General features: G+C 42.6%; 1 protein-coding gene across 1 annotated transcript in view; it reads right to left on the reverse strand.

Moving 5' to 3' along the window:
- Positions 1-1,801: 1,801 nt before the first annotated feature.
- The window catches only part of NINJ1 (ninjurin 1), a 109,805-nt gene continuing 89,174 nt past the window's right edge, over positions 1,802-22,432 (reverse strand). The window contains exons 3-4 of the mRNA XM_077452095.1: positions 11,867-12,033; positions 1,802-9,214 (exon numbers count right to left, since the gene is read on the reverse strand). Of these exons, the coding sequence (XP_077308221.1) occupies positions 11,885-12,033 (149 nt within the window). The 3' untranslated portion in view covers positions 1,802-9,214; positions 11,867-11,884. The remainder of the gene's footprint in view (positions 9,215-11,866; positions 12,034-22,432) is intronic.

The following is a 22,432-nucleotide window of genomic DNA, read 5'->3' on the forward strand; positions in this document are numbered from 1 at the left end:
ATTAGAAATTACATTTTTATTATTTTTGATAATAGCATGGTGTGGACGGATGTCACAGGCTGTGTCACGCCCCTCCAGCCTGTGTCTTAGAATAGGAGGGAGGTGAAGCCCCCAACAATCAAGATGTAATATGCCACCCTCACTGTTTTAGCTGGGTAGTGGGCATGGAGGAGGAGGGAGGGAGTGAGCTGTAATTTATCACTATGTGTACGCCCACATGTGTGACAGATGTGATAGGGAAGAAATGCTCAGCATAGAAACTTGCTAAAGAAATGAGCATGTGCAGAAGCTGCCAACACTGCTCTGCAAAATCCCCAACTGCAGTGTGGACATGGACAGGAGGGAGGGAGGGATAGAGAACAGCTGGATCAACCAAGTTTTTTTGCAGAATACATAAAACAAATCTCAGTGACTGAGTGGGGTATGAACAACATGTAATACACCATTTTCTGATAGTTTTTATTGATGTGGGTTTAATGACAATTTAGGCAGCCCATACAGTAGATGATTCGATTTTGGAAGGAAAGAAAATCACTTGTATCCCCCATCAACACAGTCAGTGTTGGTACAGGAATGCCTCCTGCAGCACTCTTGCTTTCCCTGGCCAGCAGAACACAATGATTACTTGCATAATTGCGTGAATTTTTTTTTTACAGACTGGTGTACCCAAGTTAATTGATGGATGGATGGATTGATGGAGCCTGTCCATAGATGGATCGAATATTTTCAGGTCCCAACTGAACCAGTCAAATTTCAATCCATGTATGGCTGACTTTAGAAACTCAAGCACAATGATAAGAGTTCCTGAGAGAGAACAGAACCCGTCAGGTTACTGGACTCCCCAGTATCTACCACAAACTGGAATAATCAATCAAATATTAATTTAGGGTGCGCTGACGCTTTAAAATATGTATAAGAAGATATCACACATTCTGTTCCTAAAAGCTGGAGTCAGAAGCAGAGGGCACCCCAGGGTCCATAACAAGCATGAACTTTTATGTGATCAGAGATATAGTGTTTCTATGTAAAAAAAATTATATGCATATTTCTATATAAATTCCAATATATTTATTTCTATATCAAGTACACTGTATATTTCTATTTAAATATTTATTCCTGTATACATTTCTATATAAATATTCATTATCATACATACCTGCTGTCTTACATTTCTGCCAACACTAGAGGGCGAACACAGCATAGCAAATAGTCACCAAAAATGGGATTGCCGGTGTTTCGTCAGATTAGGCGTCCCGTTTCGTCTCTGCCATCTTGCTACACCCCGCACTCCTCCATAGTAAGGATACATTGAGAAGGGGGAAAGCGGACATCTTGTTACACCCACCTGAGTTTTGCATTTTACACTTATTTTTAAAAGTAAACTGAGGTTATATAGTGAAATACAGTACTTAGAACGCCGTATGAATGTTTAGATGTTGAATTTTAAAAGCAGCGAACGTCTGTTAGATTAGCAAACCTATGAGATCAGCAGGCTGGCCGCTGCTTTTAAAATTTAACATCTAACCAGTCAGATGGAGTTTTAAGTCCTGTATTTCACTATATACCATCAGTTTACTGTTAAAAATAAGTGTAAAATGCAAAACTCCGGTGGGTGTAACAAGATGTCCGCTTTCCCCCTTCTCAGGGTATCCTTACTATGGAGGAGCGCAGGGTGTAGCAAGATGGCGGTGAAGAAAAAGTCACTTCCGTTACACATTCTGGTGGGTTGCCTAATCTGACGAAACACCGCCCATCAGACCAATAACAAATCGCTGGGTTTTAAATAACCACATACAACAAATTTTGACAAAAAAAACTTTAATAAACAATATATTTCAAACAGCTTACAAAATGGCAAAATATAAGTGGTTTTTAAAATAACTTTGGTCATATAAAGTAATCTATCACTTGATGTATCTACAAATACAGAATGTCTTGTATACTTTATCCATCTATTTACAGTGATCTGTGGTATTCAAAGAACCTGATTGATTATATACAGCCAGATAATTACCTAAAAAACTATTTTACCTAGAAACATTATGATATCCGCTCCCACATCCCCTTCCCCGGTACCCACTGGGTAAAACCATTGGCAGTTTGATATGAAATCAGGCACAGAGAATTTTTCTGTATTCTCTAAAGGTGATCATATATGGATCGAAATTTATCTAGTTCAGCAAGGACTGAGCAAATTTCGATATATATATATATATGATGGGCAGGCTGGTTATACAAAAGTCGATAAGCTTCTGTACAACCAGCTTGTTGGGTTTTTCCTGAATGATCAGAGCCGCAGGCTATAGCCGGCAACACTGATCAGTGTGTTCTGACTGCAGGGAAGGCTCCAGGTGACCAATGGTGGGGCATTGTTTACTCAAACTGGCCACAGGCCAGCCCCCCATCCCAACTCAGGACGACAGGAAGCTGGCCCTTTGAAAAGTTTAGAAACCCCTGCCCTAGACAAGACAAGAACTTTACCCGTGCAGCACAGGCCAGAGTTGGGCTTTAAAGTATATTGAAAGCCAAAACTGGGGAACTGGTTTAAACTCCTGTTCATTTTTCTCGTCATCTGCCTTTGGTGCACCAAAATCACAACCAGCGTTGTCACCCCTGCTTGATTTCGCCCCTGTTGGACTACACAACACCCCCCACCTTATGGTATGGAGATTAGGAAGGGGTGTTCTGTAGTGCAGTCCTATTTTGGAGATTTCTATTCATGTTTTGTTTGTTTTGTCCTGAAGATATGACGGGGATCTCTTCAGTGAGGGAACTCCCTTCCTAGACAGTTGTCACTGGAACAATTTTCACCATACTGGAAGACTTCTGCTCCATTTCTGTACTGGTGACAACCAAAAATGTAGATTTTCTTTTCCCCCTTACTTTCAGTCCCAGTATGGTAGAGCTGCACGATTAATCGGTAAAGCAGAGTTCCACCCTAAAATGGAACTTCCGCTCATCGGAACCCCCCCCCCTCCGGTGTCACAGTTGGCACCTTTCAGGGGGGAGGGGGGTGCAGATACCTGTCTAAGACAGGTATTTGCACCCACTTCCGGGCATAGACTCCCATGGGAGTCTATGCTTCTTCCTGTACCGCCGTGCTGTCTGCTGGGACACACACGGGTCCCAGAGACAGTGCGGACCATTCCCATCGCCATGCACGACTCGTGCATGCGCAGTAAGGAACCGGGAAGTGAAGCCACAACGCTTCACTTCCTGATTCCCTCACCGAGAATGGCGGCGCCAGCAGCCGAGAGCCGAGCGAACGATCGGCCTCGGCTGCCGACACCTGGGTGAGTGTCCATTTTATTAAAAGTCAGCAGCTGTAGTATTTATAGCTGCTGGCTTTTAATATTTTTTTCCAGTGGACTCCCTCTTTAAAAGATCGTGATCTCGATTCAAACCCCCCCACACGATCTTAATCCAGCATTTCCACGATTCATGTAACAAGTGCAGAGAAGTTCCCTGCTCACAGCTGTCAAAAAAAAAGCAGTTGGAAATGTTTATCAACAACATAAAGATAAAGAGATAAAAAGAAACAGTATCTTTCTGTTCATTTACAGATCAAAGGAATGGACTTAATTTAATTTAATTTAAGGCCTATTGTGATCATTAAAATGTGAAACAGTGCATTTTTGAATTTACAAACAGGATACAAATAGGGTAAAGGCACATGGGTTAAAGAAATGTCATTTTACAGTGATTTGATTTTCTGCTATACAGCATGCAGTTGAAATGCAGGATTTGAAATTTTCCTTTCAAAGAGATTCTCTGGCTCCCTCCTCTCCTATCAATCTGGTTGAGGTGCAACAATTACTCCTAAGCGTGACGGATGGCACAGTTTGTACAGAAAAGTCAGGAGTGATATTTTGAACCAAGTGATTATGCTAGATCTATTGCAATAACAATTCGCTTGAGACATTTACACAGCCATCAAGAATAATCTCATAATTAGTATATTTGCTTGCTGTGATCTTCAGCTCTATCTAGTGGCCATAATGCGGTATTTTCCTGAAATACTTTAATCAGGAAAATATTGGATTATGGCCACTAGATGGCTCCAAAGATCATGAAAAAAATCATATTACACAAATTACAAGGATTATTGTTGATGCCTGTGCAAATGCTTGAGAAATTTGTATAACATTTTATATATATATATAGACCCCATAATGTTTGTAGCTAATTTAACCAAAAATCTTAAATGTAATCTAAAAACTAACACATGGTCAGTCAAATGCAGTTATTACTAATCGCCTAGTATTTGTTGCATCACTTGATAATCTTTTAATAGCTTATCCATTAAAACAGCAGTAGGATAATTGTCCCCTTATGGCAGTGTTTGTCATTCCAATACACTGCTGTTTATTGAACACAACCATATCTGCATGCATGTGATGAAATACCAGACTTCCCCTCTCACATACAAAACAGAAAATGTCAGGAACTCCCCCTGCCTACATTGGAAGATTTCCTTGCACCTCCTGTAACTAACTTTTTGGATCCCCCACAATTTTCTGTCCCAGGGAAGATTGCCACCAGGACACACAGAGAGGGTACATCGCCAGCAGGGTCATAGTAGGGATTGGGGAAGGGTCAAATTTTATTAAAGCAGATCTTCACCAATAAATCGAAAGTGCCGCCTGTTCACCCCTCCTCAGATCTGCCACCTGTATAGAGGCTTTTTTCTCTTTTTTTTTTTTTTTTTTTTTTTTTAAAGAGTCCCGCCTCCAAATACACAACATTCACCTAGCCCAGTGATGGCGAACCTTGGCACTCCAGATGTTTTGGAACTACATTTCCCATGATGCTCAACTACACTGCAGAGTGCACGAGCATCATGGGAAATGTGGTTCCAAAACATCTGGGGTGCCAAGGTTCGCCATCACTGACCTAGCCGAATGATGTGTACTATCAAAGGGTATATATGGCGCTTAAATGGGTTAAAACCAAAGGGCTAAGTCTTTGTACAAAACAACTAAAAGTCGAATTAAAGTGTGGAGTCTAAAGCCTCGTACACAGATCGGATTTTCGCCAGGGAATTGTGTAATGACAGACTGTTTGCCTAAAATCCAACGCTCCTATAGACAATTGTTGTCCAACTTTCGGCCAACAAATGTTGGATGGCAGGCTAGTAAATTTTCGGCAGACAACGGTCTGTTGTCAGATTTTCGTATGGTCAGTACACAAGTCCGTCACACAAAAGTCCAAAGTACAAACACGCATGATCAGAATCAATACTTACCAAACACGACATTAGCAGAAGGTGCCCAAAGGGTGGAGCCCAAGAGCTGAAATCCCACGTAGTACGTCACAATGTTCATGTTTGTTGGCCGACAATTGTGTGCCGTTAGTATGCAAGACAAGTTCCTGGGACACGCCCTTCGGACAAAAGTCTGATGCTCTGTTGGCCAACAATCCGATCGTGTGTACGAGGCTTAAGGGAAACATTCTTAGGAACACACTGAAAAAAAAACCACCAGGGGGGTGCAACCACCTTGTGCATTTCCATTAATAATTTTTATTGAATCCACATAAGAAATTGGATACTCACATACCAACAAAAGTTAGTAAGCCAAACAGATCTACTCCAGGGAAGGCCTGGAGACAAATGGTTGGACCACTGACATGTTTGGGGGGGCTTGTTCGTATGTGAGTATATATTTGCTTATATAGATTCAATAAAAATTATTAATGGTAATGCACGAGGTGGTTGCCTCCAGTGTGTTTTTTGCAGTGTGTTCAAAGGACTGCCTGATCGGAGGAGGGCTGCACCCTTGATGGGCAGAAAGAAGTTGGATGGAAGATTTCCCCTGGGTCTAGCGCTAACAGTGTTTTTTGGACTTGGAAACATTCTTAGGGTCTGCTTTAAACTTATGTCTGTTATCCAAGAGTAGAAGTGAACTTTAGAAACAGGAGGCATGCAGAAAGATGGAAGCGCCATCTAAAGCTCCTTTCACACGGACGATCCGTTCGGGTCCGCCTGTCAGTTTTTCAGGCGGACCTGAACGGATGCTCCATAGAGGTCTATGGAGCGTCGGATGTCAGCGGTGACATGTTCGCTGACATCCGACCTGCTCTGATCCGAAAAAGTGTAACGGAGGAAAAAGCTATTTTTCCATCCGTCATCGGATCGGATCGGGTGATGACGGATACTGCTGTCCGTCGTCACCCGATCTCCCATAGGGGAGAGCGGCGCTGTGACAGGTCCGTCCCTGCGCAGTGTGCAGAGACAGACCTGTCATCTTCCTGCTCAGCGGAGATCACTCCGGCGATCCCCGCTGAGCAAGCGGATATCCACGGGGCGGATCAGCACTGATCCACCCCGTGTGAAAGGACCCTAAGTGCAGCAGACCAACAATTTTTATTAAAGTAGTTCTAAAGGCAGAAGATTTTTTATCTTAATGTATTCTATGGATTAAGATGAAAAAAACTTCTGTGTGCAGCAGCCAACTTCAGCCCCCCTAATACTTACCCGAGCCCCATCTTGATCCAACGATGTTGCACGAGAGACTCGGCTGTCTGGGACTCTCCCTACTGATGGCTATAGGGGCATTCGGCAGAAAGGAGGGGCCAGGAGCGCCGGTGAGGGACCAGAGAAGAGGAGGATCTGAGCTGCTCTGTGCAAAACCATTACACAGAGCAGTTAAGTATAACATATTTGTTATTTTGAAAAAAACAAGACTTTTATATCACTTTAAGCTCATAAATTGGCAACTCACATGTTGAGAACAACAACTCGCTTATCAAAAACAGGTAAACACAGCTATCGTCGAGCTCACAGGTTCCCGCGGTGTACCAGGCAGTCTCCGCTGTGTCTGTGTGGGGATACTGTAGCAGCCAGAGCTGACAAACCAGGGCCAGGAAACAGAAGAATAATGCAATCCAGCTTGGTGCACACCACCAGTGCAGGGGTGGAAGTGACGTCAATCCTGGGGCACAGAGCGGTGTATGAGCGTGGCTATTTATTACGGAGCATGTGCTCCTTCATTGCTAAGCAAGCTGCTGTTTTTAACATGTGAGCTACCAATGTATGAGCTTAATACAGATTGTTGGTCTGCTGGCTCTTCCCTCTTTCTGTTTGAATGACATGTACTGCGCCTCCTAGGATATGTATGTCACCTATCCCAGAAGTATCAGAAAATTGCAGGTAAGCAGGGGTAAAAAACAAAAAAGCAGTGGGGTGTTGGGTGCAGATCCGCTTTAATAATAACTCTACTGTTCCTTCAGATATGGCGACCCATCAGGATTGGTAACGAAACTGAAGTTCAGTCGCCACCATCTTGCTACACCCCTCACTCCTCCACAGTAAGGATACACTGAGAAGGGGGCAAGCAGACATCTTGTTACACCCACCGGAGTTTTGCATTTCACAGTTATTTTTAACAGTAAACGCAGCTTATAAGGTCAAATACATTATGTAGAAATCCGATGGACTGTTTAGATGTTGAACTTTAAAAGCAGCTGCAAACCTGCTGATCTCTAAGGCTTGGTAATCTGACAGAACACATCTGCTTTTATAATTCAACAGCTAAACAGTCCAATGGATTTCCAAATACTTTATTTCACCATATATGCTTTGTTTACTGTTATAAATAACTGTGAAATGCAAAACTCAGGTGGGTGTAACAAGATGTCCGCTTGCCCTCTTCTCTGTCTTCTTATGCCTTGTACACATGGTCGGACATTCCGACCACAAAATCCGTCGGATTTTTTCAACGGATTTTGTCCTTAACTGCTGTTGCATACACACGGTCGGACAAAGTAGTTGGAAAATCCGATAGTTCGGGGCGCGATGGTGTTCGTTACGACGGGACCACGTAAAGGCCAGTAGCCAATAGCTTTGGTCTCGTAATTTGATCTGAGCCTGGGTGGCACTTTGTCCAATTGGAATTCTCTACAAACGATTGGAAAAAGTCTGATCGGATTTTTTTGTCTGAAAATTTGAGATTCTGCTCTCAAATTTTTTCCGTCTGAATTTCCAACGGAAAAAGTCCAATAGAGCCCACACATGATCAGATTTTCTGACAATATAATCCGATCGGACCTTTTCCGTTGGAATTTCCGACCGTGTGTACAAGGCATTACTGTGGAGGCGTGCGGGGTGTTGCAAGATGGCGGCGACAGAACGTCACTTCTGTTACCAATTCTGACGGGTCGCCATATCTGATGGAACACCACCATTGGGTTTGCTTTCCACCCCAGTGACAGGCCGAAACAACAGCAGGTTGTAAACCTCCTCTACTCTATCCTTTTGGATAAAGTGTTAGCTTTAGATATGCTTTATGGTGGACATCGCCTTCCGTTACAGGTATACAGCCCTTAGTCTAGTTTATTAATTGAAGTTCTTTACTGTGACACAATTTCACAGTAACTTTGCATAAAATGATTTCCATACTGGATCAGTATGTCAATATTTGAAAATGATTGGGACCTTTAGAGCAGTGGTCATCAACCCTGTCCTCAGGGCCCTCTAACAGGCCAGGTTTGCAAGATAACTGAAATACATCACAGGTGATATCATTTGCTGCTCAGTGATTCTAGTCTGCGTAATACATAAAACCTGGCCTGTTATTGGGCCCTGAGGACAGGGTTGATGACCTCTGCTTTAGATCATCAACCTCCTGAAATCTTAAAAATGTTTTTCAAGAACCAAAAGCAGTTAAACATTCGTAGATGATACATTTACATCATGCTTACAAATAGTGAGACTATCAGAAAACATAATATGATGATATATTGCAGATTTCATTGTTCTCCCATCAGGACCATAGGATGGGATACATACAGGGTCCATGCAGCATGTAATACGGTGATCATGTTCCAAGTTTGACAATTAAAATGCCCAGTGATGGTGGAACACGTTTGCTTATAAATTGACAAAAATGATTGCTACATAAGTAATGTTCCATTTGGTTCCATGGACGGTATCCAGCATTAGGTTCTTCTGAGTAATGGAAAGTCAAGATACTGGTTGACAACCTTAGGAAAAAGTAGATCTATTTCAATAAAAAACTTACTCCAGCTGTGTGTTTCTGGGAATTTAGATCTGTCTTCTGTCTGCATGCCAGATCCAAAAGAACCTGAAAAATCCAGTTGGGCAGTATATTTGACGAAATGGTCCATATATAAATTCCATACAAATTGAATTGTGGCCTCCCTCTGAGGACAGTGCGTACTTTGTGATAATGCCTTGGCTTTAGCTGTCAAACAACTGAAAACAAAAAAAGAAAACAAGATGTATCCAGTCTGAACAAATCCTTGCTTATCATCTGAAAAGAGCAAAATAAAGGTTTCTCTGTGGTTATAGCGCCTCCAAATGGACATTAGGGGTTCATATAGCCAGTACTGGGTGAGACTAAACTTTCAGCATAGAAAATGTGTTGAATGGCACATAGGCACCAACTATAGTACCTAAACTGTGTTGGTAGCATAGGGGGGAGGACTCTTGGCACTGAAAATGGTGCTTGAACGCTCCGAGAAGGGAAGGCATTTTTATCTGGAAAAATACCAACCTTCATATCAGTTTTTTAACCACTTCCAGTCCAGGAAAATTCTGGATTTCAGGCAAAATCTCCCTCTCCTACATGTTAAAAAACACATTTTTTTTTTTTTTGCTAGAAAATGACTAAGAACCCCCAAATATGATTTGTTTAAGCAGATGCCCTATGCCTTGTACACACAGTCGTAAATTCCGACGGAAAAGGTCCGATTGGATTATATTGTCAGAAAATCCAATCGTGTGTGGGCTCCATTGGACATTTTCCATCGGAAATTCCAATGGAAAAAATTTGAGAGCAGGATCTCAAATATTCAGACAAAAAAATCTGATCGGACTTTTTCCGATCTTTTGTAGAGAATTCCGATCGGACAAAGTGCCACGCATGCTCAGATCAAATTACGAGACCAAAGCTATTGGCTACTATCCTCAAAGTAGTCCCGTCGTAACGAACGTCATCACGTTCCGAAAGATCGGATTTTCCAACAACTTTGTCCGACCATGTGTATGCAACACCAGTTTAGGACAAAATCCGTCTGAAAAAATGCGACGGATTTTGTGGTCGGAATGTCCGACCGTGTGTACAGGGCATTAGAGGAAATTTTCATAGTGGCTTTTGACATACAATTTTATTTTTAAAAATACACTTTAATTAACTTGTATTTAGTAAACTACTACCCCCCCCATCTTCCACATAATGGAGATAAGTAAGAGACCAGCAAATTATATATTTCTACTACTGTATACTGTGGGTGGGGAGCCATCATGGGGGGAAGCCCGAGCAACAGGGGGAATTGGCAACGCATGTAGCGAATTGAGTGTGCGCTGGTACATCTAGCACACCCCCTGCGCACGCCTATGATAAAAACTTCTTTTATGTGGCCCTTTTGGGTCTGTTTGATAAGTTCAAAAAATACCTGTCGATCCTGCCAGAAATATCTCTCTGCCTATGCTGACTGTTACTAATTACATAGGTTTCAGCTATCTCTGAGGACTACAGACACAAGTCCCTTAATGTTATGGAGAATAGGAGAGGGGCGCTATTCCTATCTGGTTTCTGTTGACCTGATAAAGAAGAGTGAGAATTGTCATCCTAAGATGGGAAGTGTGTTACTGACAGAATCACCAGCTGAAAATAAAAGGAAAGAAAAAAGAATACAGCCACCACTCTGATGGACTGGTAAGTGGCCATATATTACATTTTTGTGTTAGGCTTTAGATGCACTTTCATATTCATAAAGTTTAGCCTCTATCTGATACAATTGATTGCACTCAGGCCTCATCCACACTGGACGTTAATGCTGCTGTAAGGGGCATCTGGCATTTCTTTTTTCTGCCTCTTAATGCCCCTGAATGCTAGCCTATACATCCGTGCACATAGGCGTTTAGAGGCAGAAAAAAAAAACACTGCATCCATGAGCAGCATCGTTTTGGCAAAAAAAAAATGCCTGATGTGCCTAAACTTATTCATGTGACTAAATGCGCTTGAACGCTACCCACGTTTAGCTCTTGAGCAATAATTTATTCCAAGGCCTAGAATACATTATTATTCTGGCCAACGAAACACATTAATGACCAAGCGTTTGACGTGTCTAAACGCGTTTACAAGCAAGTGCCAAGTGTTTTTTTTTCTGCCAAAACGCCGCTACCAGGAGGAAAACTGTCTAGGAGAGATGGGCAAACGTCCAGTGTGCATCAGGCCATATGTTTTTGTCTGGAAACACCAATTGGTGACATTTTTTGAACAGTATTTTACCTTCCAAACTGTAACATATGTGCAAGGTACGGCCAAGAAGGAGTGGGATATTGTCCTTCAAAGATATTTCCAAGGAGTCATAGCAGAAAAAAGCCAGCCACTATCCTCAGATACTATCCACCCCAGTCACTATTCACCCCAGCCACTATCCTCAGATACTATCCACCCCAGTCACTATTCACCCCAGCCACTATACTCCACAGCCACAGCCACTATCTGCCCCAGCCACTATCAACCCCAGCCACTATCCTCCACAGCCCCTATCCTCCACAGCCACTATCCACCCCAGCCACTATTCACTCCAGCCACTATCCACCCCAGCCACTATCCACCCCAGCCACTATCCTCCACAGCCACTATCCTCCCCAGCCACTATCCTCCCCAGCCACTATCCTCCACAGCCACTATCCTCCCCAGCCACTATCCTCCCCAGCCACTATCCTCCCCAGCCACTATCCTCCCCAGCCACTATCCTCCCCAGCCACTATCCTCCCCAGCCACTATCCTCCCCAGCCACTCTCCTCCACAGCCACTATCCTCCCCAGCCACTATTGTCCCCAGAACACTTTTCTCATGCAGTTTCCTATGACTCAACAAAAAAAGGCATTTACCTCTCATCATGTTGGACTCTATACTTTTGCAGGAGCTGCAGAGTTCTGTACACCAAACGCTGTGATCAATATGTTGACGATAACAATAACGAACACAAGTACAGTAGCAGCATTTTCCAGCTTATCCAACAAGGCGTGTCTGGCAGGATTATTGAGATCGTACTTTACTGCAAAGATAAAATAAACACACAGTCATAAATAACAGATCTTTAAGGAATTTAACATCATACATACTCAAAGATCATAGCATCTCAATATGAATCTAATTGACCACAGCATACAAATGAATCTCATGTTCTCAAGTCCGCCTATCCCAAATATGCATTGAAAAGAGTATAACAAACTTCTTACCTGCTACTATTCCATAGATACTGAGATATGCCATGTCGGTGCAAATGCTGCTATCTTTTAAACATTTGTGCTAAGTGGGTGTGTTGTTGTAATAAGAAAAGCCGCACATTTGTCACACCTATATATGTGTAGCTGCCTCATCATACATAGAGAGGTTATCATCCGGGTTACCATATGTCATGGAACAAGCTGCTTGCAATTTGCTCTCCTACATGTAAAAATCATAAATCATAATTTTTTTGCTAGAAAAATACTCAATACCCCCAAACATGAAAGTAAAGAGTAAAGTTAGCCCGATTTTTTGTATAACGTGAAAGATGATGTTATGCTGAATAAATAGATACCTAACATGTCACACTTTAAAACTGCGCACACGTGAAATGGTGCCACACTTTGCTACTTAAAAATCTCCATAGGCTAGCCTTTACATTTTTTTAAAAATTACCAGTTTAGAGTTACAGAGGGGGTCCTGCACTAGAAGTATTGCTCTTGCTCGAATGTTCACGATGATACCTTAAGCCCCATACACACTATTCGATTTTCTGCAGATTTTTTGTCTTCAGATTTACCAAAACCATATAATATGAGGTCAAACCTTAAAGCGGGAGTAAACCCAGTTTAAAAAAAAAACACTTACATTCCCGGCATGCCGGAAATGCTAACTTTCACATTGGTTGTGCTCTCAACCAAACTTTCAAACCATCCAATGGCTGGTGTCATAATTGATCACATGTACAGCATTATGGCAGCTGAAGAATTATGTGGCCAAGATGGCAGCTTCCTTGACTGAAACCGATAGGAGGGTTTACTTCCACTTTAAGAGCTTCAATTTGTATGCAATCAGGCAGGCCCTTGCACTACATAGTTTTGATAAATCTGAAGACAAAAATCTGCAGAAAATCTAATAGTGTGTATGGGGGCTTTACATGTGTGGTTTGAACGCTGTCCAATATGGCTGATGGGTTTCAAGGGGTGACCACTCTTCATCAGAGCCAAAAATGTGGTATCTGATTTTGGCTCTGACGAAGAGGGGTTACTCAATGAAACACCATTCAGGTATAATATAGCTGCTGTATCTTCCCATGCCGGTCAATGGATAATAAATTAATTAATACTGTGGATCGAGCATCTAAGTCTTGAATACATTGATGAACTTACCAAACTGACAGTGTCTCTGGGATACTACCCTGCTGCCACACTGCTTAGGCCTAGCAACAAATGACTAGGCCCAAGTACTGTCATATGACCATGGGAGTGGCTTCTCCCTCAGGTTGTTGGCACAATGGGTGCACTGCGACCCTCACGTATCTGAAAGCACAGAGGGCAAATGTAATGGAGCTGATGGAGACCCATGTCACATGACATTTGCAATCCGCTTTGAGACGGCCCTTGATTGGATGGGCTTACCATAGTACCTCAAGTACAAATAGTACAAATCAACCCCATTTGAATCAATATCAATGGCGTCGGACCAGCAGGGCAGATATTTGTTTCTACATGCAACCATAGGGGGATTTTCTATGCTGATAATTGCCTTTTCTATCCCCCCCGTACAGCTTGGAGGTCATCCCAGCTGGTCTGAAATTTATGGCTTAGCATCGGACAGTCCCTGCTATATGGATGGGGGATTTCAATATGACCATGAACCCCTTCCTAGATCACCCGATGCAGCCTGGAAATCAGGTCAATGAATCACGACAAACTAGATTGAGCCGCACACTGCCTGAGTTCGCTTTGGTGGATGTGTGGTGGCATAGACACCTTACCAACAGGTCTTATACATGTCACTCCACTAGCCATGATACCATGTCCAGAATAGACTACATATTAGTCTCCAAAACTCTCCTACCCAAAATTATAGGGGTGGGATTTGCACCTAGAGCCTTGTCAGACTATTCCCCATGTTGGATGCTGGCATCGCCTTTAACAGCAGCCCCTAAACAAGTGTGAAGGCTTAACAAATACTGGTTATCAGCTTTAAACATAACATGACACTATAGCAAGGGAATTGCAGTTTTTCTTTGCTGAAGGCCAAAGCTCCTTTTCATTCAATTCAAACTGTGACTCATTTAAATTACACGCATGCAGGATCCTAGACAAGAGAATAAATAGGCTCAAACAGTCATCTAAAGAGATAGTGCAACTGTCAGCGAATAAACTGCAGGAGCTAGAGGAAGCTTAAAATATACATCCCTTCCCTGAAAACCTCAATAGAGTTAAACTTCAAGCCTACGTGGTCTCCCAGTAATACATGGAAAAAGCCAGACAACGTTTGTTCTTTTGTAAAACATGAGGGTATGAACATGGGGGGAGGGAGCAGGGAAACTGGCCCACCTAGACGATAAACCACCAGTAGTAGTATCATTAGCTGAAACTGACGGGACAATCATCACCGACTCCCCCGGTTGCAGATGCATTTTTAAATTTCTATTGTAACCTCTACAGGTCGCAAAGTAATCACACCACAGGGAATTCAAACATATCTGCACACAATACAATTCCCGCGCCTGAACCCTGAACAAGTCAAAATGCTAGAAGCCCCTATAACTACCCTGGATATCTCTACAGCTCTTTCCCAACTAGCCAAATCCAAGGCACTGGGTTTAGATGGCCTACCCCTGGAATTTTACACCACATACTCGGAAACGCTTACCCCTAAACTTAAGATCTTGTACCATTCCATATTTGAATTGGGAATACTTCCTTCCTCCATGCAGGAAGCTCAAATTATAGTTCTCCCCAAACCTGGCAAAGACCCTTATTATCCAGAATCATATCGTCCTATATCCCTGCTGCAGGTGGATATAAAAATACTAGCTAAAATTCTTGCCTCTCGTTTAAACACAGTAATAATTTTCCTAATGCACCTGGATCAAACTGGGTCTATGGCAGGGAAGAACACAGCAATGAACATCAGACAACTGTTCATGAACATTCAGGCCCCACACTATAACGCAGGCACTAGGTTGGTGTTGGCCCTAGATACGGAAAAGGCCTTTGATTCTGTCGAGTGCCTGTATCTGTGGGAATGCCTATACTGCTATGGGTTTGGACCAAACTTTATTAAGTGGGTACAGCTCCTATACCAGACACCCAAAGCGAGGGTATTCATAAACAGTTGGTTATCGGACCAAATTTCTCTTGAAAGGGGCACAAGACAGGGATGCCCCCTTTCACCACTACTTTATGCCCTTGCAGTAGAACCATTAGCTATAGCCCTAATGTCGGACCCAAATATAACAGGCCTAAGAAGGGGAGACTCCTGGGAAAAAATAGATCTTTACACAGACGATATCATACTCTATCTAGCAGATCAGGGGCCTTCATTACAAGCTGCATTGGATATAATAGAAAAGATGGGCGGGTACTCAGGACTATGTATCAGTTGGGATAAATCTCAAATTCTTCCCTTGGATCAATTCCCCCCAACCCTCCGTTTTTCCCGAACTACCCTTAACTAGAATATCAGCGGTCAAATACTTGGGAGTAATGGTTACCAGAAGCCTTAGGGATTATATTCCTCTTAATGTGGAACTCTTGTTAACAGTCCTCAAATCCAAAACTCAAACCTGGTCTAGACTACCCTTGGGAGTGATGGGATGAATAAATTGAATCAAAATGATTTTCTTACCTAAAATCTTATACATGGTTTGGCACGCCACCATATACATCCCCCTAAAATTCTTCAAACAGATGGAAGCAATCTTAAACTCCTTTGTGTGAGGACAAGGTAGACACAAATTAACCTGGCATGTTCTTAAAAACCCCACGATGGGGGGGGAGGATGTTCCCTCACAGATATCCAAGATTATCATTTAGCCTCACAACTCTCACACATGTATTATTTGAATACGATAAAGACCCAGCGCTACAGGACTCTGGTCTGTGCTCAGCCAGGTCACCCAATATACACCCCTATCCAAACCATCCTCCAAAGGGGACAACACAGTTAAAGAACCCCCCCCCCCCCGCTATAATGCGGGGATGCTCTCACATTACCAGAGGGTATGGGAAATGGCATTTAAAAAACAAAATATGTCTCCGTTCCACTCTCACGCCCCACTATGGTTTAATAGTTATATACCTGAATTAAGTACTGTCCCAGACCCGACACTGTGGGCTTCTTATGGTATACTATATCTGTCCCAGGTTAAGTCAGAGTCCGGGTCTAAGACCTTTAAAACGGTCAAGGGAGAATTCTCGCTCCCAAATCACTTACTGTTCAGATACCTACAACTTAGACACGCAGTATGGAAGCAGTTTATGAGCATCGCTATCACAACATTATTCTGGGGTCAGACCCAACTAAACTCATATCTAAGTGCCCCTGGGCGGCGTAAGTTACTACAAAACGCGTAGGGTGGAGCGACGTACTGACGTCACCCCAGTCGTGTTCGCTTGACATACACCATATACACTTGGTGATGGGAAAGCGCACATTGTATTTTTGGAGAGAAAAGAATTGCGTGTTTTAATCAAGTCATTCATATGAAGATTCTTCACTGGTGATTGATTATAACTATATGGACAATTTACACTAACAATAAGATATATAATCACATGGACGTAATTTAGTGTTGACACTGTTCAAATTATTGCTTCATCAGCTTTTTCACTTTGTATATTATGCATTTATAATTTTTGGTGCATATTTTGTTTTGAGTTATTCTTCGTTTTTATATGATTTTTTCATTGGTTTTTTATTACTCTGTGGTTTTTTCTTTCTTCTTTTTTTGACACATTAATAACACGTCATTGTGTTCCACCTGAGAAAATTAGTGTTGCACATAGATGCACATATACATATATGTATCATTTGTTGAGGTGATCCTATAAGCACAATATTTGTAGTTTTTATTTTGCTTTTGGTTTTACATACACATATATCCTGCTTATTCTGGGATTTTGAGGTTAGCGCAGTTTTACTTTCTTTTTTCATATCTAATCTATACTATCTGCTCAGACTTCAAAGGACAAATGCAGTTATCCAGACAGCTAAGGTTGCATGCCAATGAGACATTATTATTATTATACATGATTTATTTAGTGCCAACAGTTTACGCAGCACTTTACAATATAAAAGGGAGACAATACAGTTATAACACAATAAAATACAAGAGGATTAAGAGGACCCTACTCAGAGCTTACAATCTAATAGGGTGGGGCAGGTGGTACAAAAGGTTGTAACTGTAGGGAATGAGCTGTTGGAAATGGTAAATTAGTTGGAGACGTGATAGGCTTTCCTGAAGAGATGAGTTTTCAGGGATCGCCTGAAGGTAGCAAGGGTAGGGGATAGCCAGACACGTTGAGGTAGCAAGTTCCAGAGGATGGGAGAGGCTCTGGAGAAATCCTGGAGATGAGCATGGGAGGAGGAGATGAGAGAGCTTAAGAGCAGGAGGTCTTGAGAAGAGCGGAGAGGACGATTTGGGTAATATATGGAGACAAGATTGGTGATGTAGCCCGGGGCAGAGTTGTGAATGGCTTTGTATGTTGTGGTTAGTATTTTGAATTTAATTCACTGGGTGATTGGGAGCCAGTATAGGGATTAGAGGAGAGGTTTGACAGACACTGAGCGGGTTGGTAAAGTGTATAATTCTGGCAGCAGCATTCATGAAGGACTGAAGAGGGGATGGCCTATGGAGAGGCAGGCCAATGAGAAGGGAATTGCAATATTCAAGGCGAGGGATGACAAGAGAGTGAATGAGGAGCTTGGTGGTTTCATTTATTAAAAAGGGGCAAATTTTGAAGATGTTACGCCCACCCATAGGTGACCCAGATTGGAAGGAAATACTGGAAGGAGTCAAGATTGCATCCCCTAAACTCTCAGACAGACTGAGAGAACTGCACATTATACACCCTGCATATCAAACACCACTGTGACTAGCCAAGTTTCACAAAAGTTGATAAATACCAAGCTATATTTATGTATGAAACCTTATTCATAGCATGAAAAGTTGTGGCCAGGGTATGGTTGCAGCACTACCCCCCCCCCCTACAATCCAGAGCTGGAAGAAGGAAATCAATGATACCCTTCCATATGGGAAAATTATATATACCCATAGAGGCTGTACACAAAAATATTCCAGACTATGGGACAGATGGCTGGAGGATGGTGAAACTTGTACCTAACCGACCAGCACCGAGGTGTGGGGAAAATATAGGAATACAGCTATTGAAATGTTGTTATACCTATCACACACTGTATAATTTAGTAAACTTATATTAACTGTACCTATTTTTACCATGTTTGCATCTCAATAACGTTGTTTTTTTCCAATAAAAAAAAAGGTGTCATTGACATGAAATTTTCACCACATTGGAAACAACCCATGCAATCCATACATACAAAGAAATCAAAAGAAAAAAGTTCAGAAATGATGTGTAATGAAATGGAATGACACAGGAAAAAAGTATTGAGCACATGAAGGATGGGAGGCAAAGAGGCATGGAAAGCCAAGACACCAGCTGAAATCTATCAGTAGTTAGAAAGCAAGCCTGCCCCTTGTCAGTGCAAATTAATATCAGCTGGTTCCTTCTCAACGGCTGACCTATAAAAAGCTGTCTCATTACCAAGATGTCACACAAGAAAATTCTCATGATGGGTAAAAGCAAAGAGCTCTCTCAAGCCCTTTGCAACCTTATTGTTGCAAAACATACTGATGGTTATATCATTGGTTACAGAAGGATTTCTAAACTTCTGCATGTTTCAGTGAACACTGTTGGGGCCATAATTTGGAAGTGGAAAGAACATAATTTCACCATAAACTGACCATGACCAGGTGCTCCTCACAAGATATCTGACAGAGGAGTAAAGAATTATCAGAAGAGTTGTCCAAAAGGTAAGGGCCACTTGTGGAGAGCTTGAGAAAGACCTGGAATTAGCAGGTACAATTGTTTCAAAGAAAACAATAAGTAATGCCCTCAACCGCCATGGCCTGTATGCACGCTCACCACGCAAGTCTCCATTACTGAAGAAAAAGCATATTGAAGCTCATTTTAAAGTTTGCTGCACAATTTTTAGACATGCCTATGAAATCCTGGGAGAATATAGCCTGGTCAGAGGAGACCAAAATTGAAACTCTTTGGATGCCATAATTCACACCATATTTGTAGGTCAAATGGCACTGCCCACCACCCCAAAAACACCCCAATACCAGCAGTGAAGTTTTGGGTTGGGAACATCATGGTGTGGGGCTGTTTTTCAGCATATGGTTCTGGCAAACTTCATATCATTGAAAGAAGGATGAATGGAAAAATGTACCAAGACATTCTTGCTAAAAATCTGCTGGCATCTACCAGGATGATGAAGATGAAACAACGGTGGAATCTCGCCAAGACAATGATCCCAAACACAAAGCCAAGGAAACTCTCAATTGCTTTCAAAGAAAGAAAATAAAGCTGCTAGAATGGCCCAGCCAATCACCTGACTTGAATCCAATAGAAACTCTATAGAAAGAACTAACGATCAGCGTTGATAGAAGAGGCCCACGGATCCTCAAGATCTGAGACCAGTTTCTCCATACAGGAGGCATCTTGAAGCTGTCATTACCAACAAAGAATTTTGTATGAAGTATTAAATACATTTCAGTTAGCATGTTCAATACTTTTTCCCTGTGTCATTCTATTTTATTATACATATACATTATACATAACCTAAATTCTGAACTTATTTGTTTTGGTTTCTTTGTATGTATGGATTGCATGGGTTGTTATGAACACGTGGTGAACATTTCATGCCAATAGCACCTTTAGAAATATATTTACCTAGAAAAATGGTGACGTATTCAATACTTATTTTACCCCCTGTATACAGGGGATGGTGAAAGTCATTGCCAGAGACACTGAGGTCTTGCTCTGTATGAGCAAGATGGCCAAGTTCCTTTAAGCTTTCCTTTCTAACTTGATCTGGAAAATCTAAATCTGTATCAGCTGCCAACATTACTAAATTTTTCTGCCAGTTCTGACTGAGGCGGACTGAGCGTTATTCAGGGTTATGCTTGCTTCTAGTAAAATACAGACAGACAAAGAATTAAAATAACATCACTCTGCTGGGCGGTATACGCGTCGCCTCTGAGCCATTCATGTGTGACGGTCAAGATTTACAAACCTTGTACACAGTGTCACAGCTAGAAACAGCTGCCCTCTAAGCTCCAGGCCTCTCCTTCCACTTCATTAATAATAAATCTTCTCATATTACCACCAAGAACTTTTTTTTTTAAGTACACTTCACACGCCACCTACAGAAAAAATAGCAGCTTCCCAGTACAATTCTGAAGCTGGAATATAAATACTAGTAGAACTAAAGACAAAACTTTTTCATTTTGGATAAGGGAGGGTTATAACCTGGTTAATTTTTTCCATCTGTGTCCAAGTGAGGGGAATTCTCTTCACCTCCTGTCCCATAGCCAAAACAGGAATTGCCCTGGGGGCTGGATGAAGTCATCACGTTCTACGTTACGTTTTAGAATGGAAGTAAGGTTCTGTGACCCCCAAAGTGTATTTGTACATGATGCAGGATTAAGTTTAATGTGAGTGTAATCATTTTTTAAAAAGCCAACTTTTCATGGCAATACTACACAATGGGGGTATTTATTTAATTTGATCACTAGTGGTATGGTAAATGGAGGAGACCCCTTAAAGTGGTATACATTTAACCACTTCCCGTCCCTGCCATATAGCAGAATGATGACTGGAAAGTGGTTGTATTATCCTGACTGGGCATCATATGACATTCAGCAAGATAGGCCGCTAGCCCATGCCCGCAGGGGCGTGGTGTGGTGTGTCGCTCTGACACCAAGCCAGCACCGCTGGCATCAGTTGTGACCGTCATCCATGAGATGGGAGCAATGGAGTGAGTGAGTGAGTGAGCAAATTTTTGCGCTGCAGCCACCAGAAGAGGCTGTTTCTCATTGCTGATGTTATACGAATGGACTGATCCATGTCCCTCTAATTCCATTGCGGAAAGGAACCTTGTCTGGAAAGGGCGTAACCTCCACAGAGACCACTTGACCATGGGGGTCATGGAGACCATTGTGCCGATAATCTTTAGACACTGTGTGGCCCTTAGGCATGAGGAGTCCAAAGCCCAAGAGATTCTCTCTCGGATAACTGGAATTTTTTTCACAGGAAGAAAGATTGTGCCTTCTACTGTGTCGAACTGGGCACCCAAGTAGATCAGGTGCTGGAATAGCACTAGATGGCTTTTCTCCAGGTTTAGGAGCCACCCAAAGTCGATCAGTGTGGAGATAACCTGCTCCTTGTGGCTCAACAGTTGCTCCTTGTCCTGGGACAACAGTAAAAGGTCGTCGAGGTAATGATACAAGTGTATCCGTCTTGTTCTGATGAGGGCCACTACGGCCAGTAGAACCTTTGAAAAGACACGGGGTGAGGTTGTCAGTCCAAAAGGGAGGCAGGTAAACTGCAGAAGTTCTTGCCCGAGCTGAAACCGAAGGTATTTGCGGAATTATGCCACAGGCACATGGAAGTAAGCATCTTTTAGATCGATTGAGATCAGCCAATCGCCTGCCTGCACGGCTTGTTGGATGGTAGACCGGGTTTCCATTTTGAACCTATCGTACTTTATGAAATTGTTGAGGTAGGTTAGTTCTATCACTGGACCCGTTTTTCTTCTAAACTAAGAAGGGGGGGGTACACCGCCTGGAGCTTTTCATCCTTTGGGACTGGCACCGCAGCTCCCTGTGTTTTTAACAAATTCACATAGGAAAGTAGCACCTGCTTCTTCTCTTCTGACCGTGGAAGCAGGGTGGAAATAAATCTGGGGGCAGGAATACTGGTGAAGGACCATGTGTGGCCTGAGGATACCGTCTTGATGGTCCAATAATCAGAGATTGAGGCCACCCAGATGTGCAGGTAAAGAAGCAGACAAGTCCCCACCCGACCCGCCTGGGCGGGCCCAATCTCAAAATGACTTAGCCAACTCACGCCCATTGGACGCCTGGCTCTTAGCGGATTTCCAAAGAGGAGCTTGCCCTCTGTTACAAGTCTCCCCCAGGAAGGTCGCTGACAGCTTCAGTTCCTGGATTGCCGAGCCTGTGGCTAACTCTTCTGAAATCCCTCTGAGTACGGAGTCCACATTCTCTGTCCAGGATTCCATAGCCTTGGACATAGCCGCTAGGGCCAGAGCGGGTTTGCAAGCCATACCGGGTAGCCCGTAGATTCTCCTGAGATCTTGGTCTATCCTTCTCTCAAGACCAT

This window comes from Lithobates pipiens, unplaced genomic scaffold (genome assembly GCF_037356315.1).
Source record: "Lithobates pipiens isolate NorthernLeopardFrog02 unplaced genomic scaffold, aLitPip1_a1.2 Scaffold_23, whole genome shotgun sequence".
Classification (NCBI taxonomy): Eukaryota; Metazoa; Chordata; class Amphibia; order Anura; family Ranidae; genus Lithobates; species Lithobates pipiens.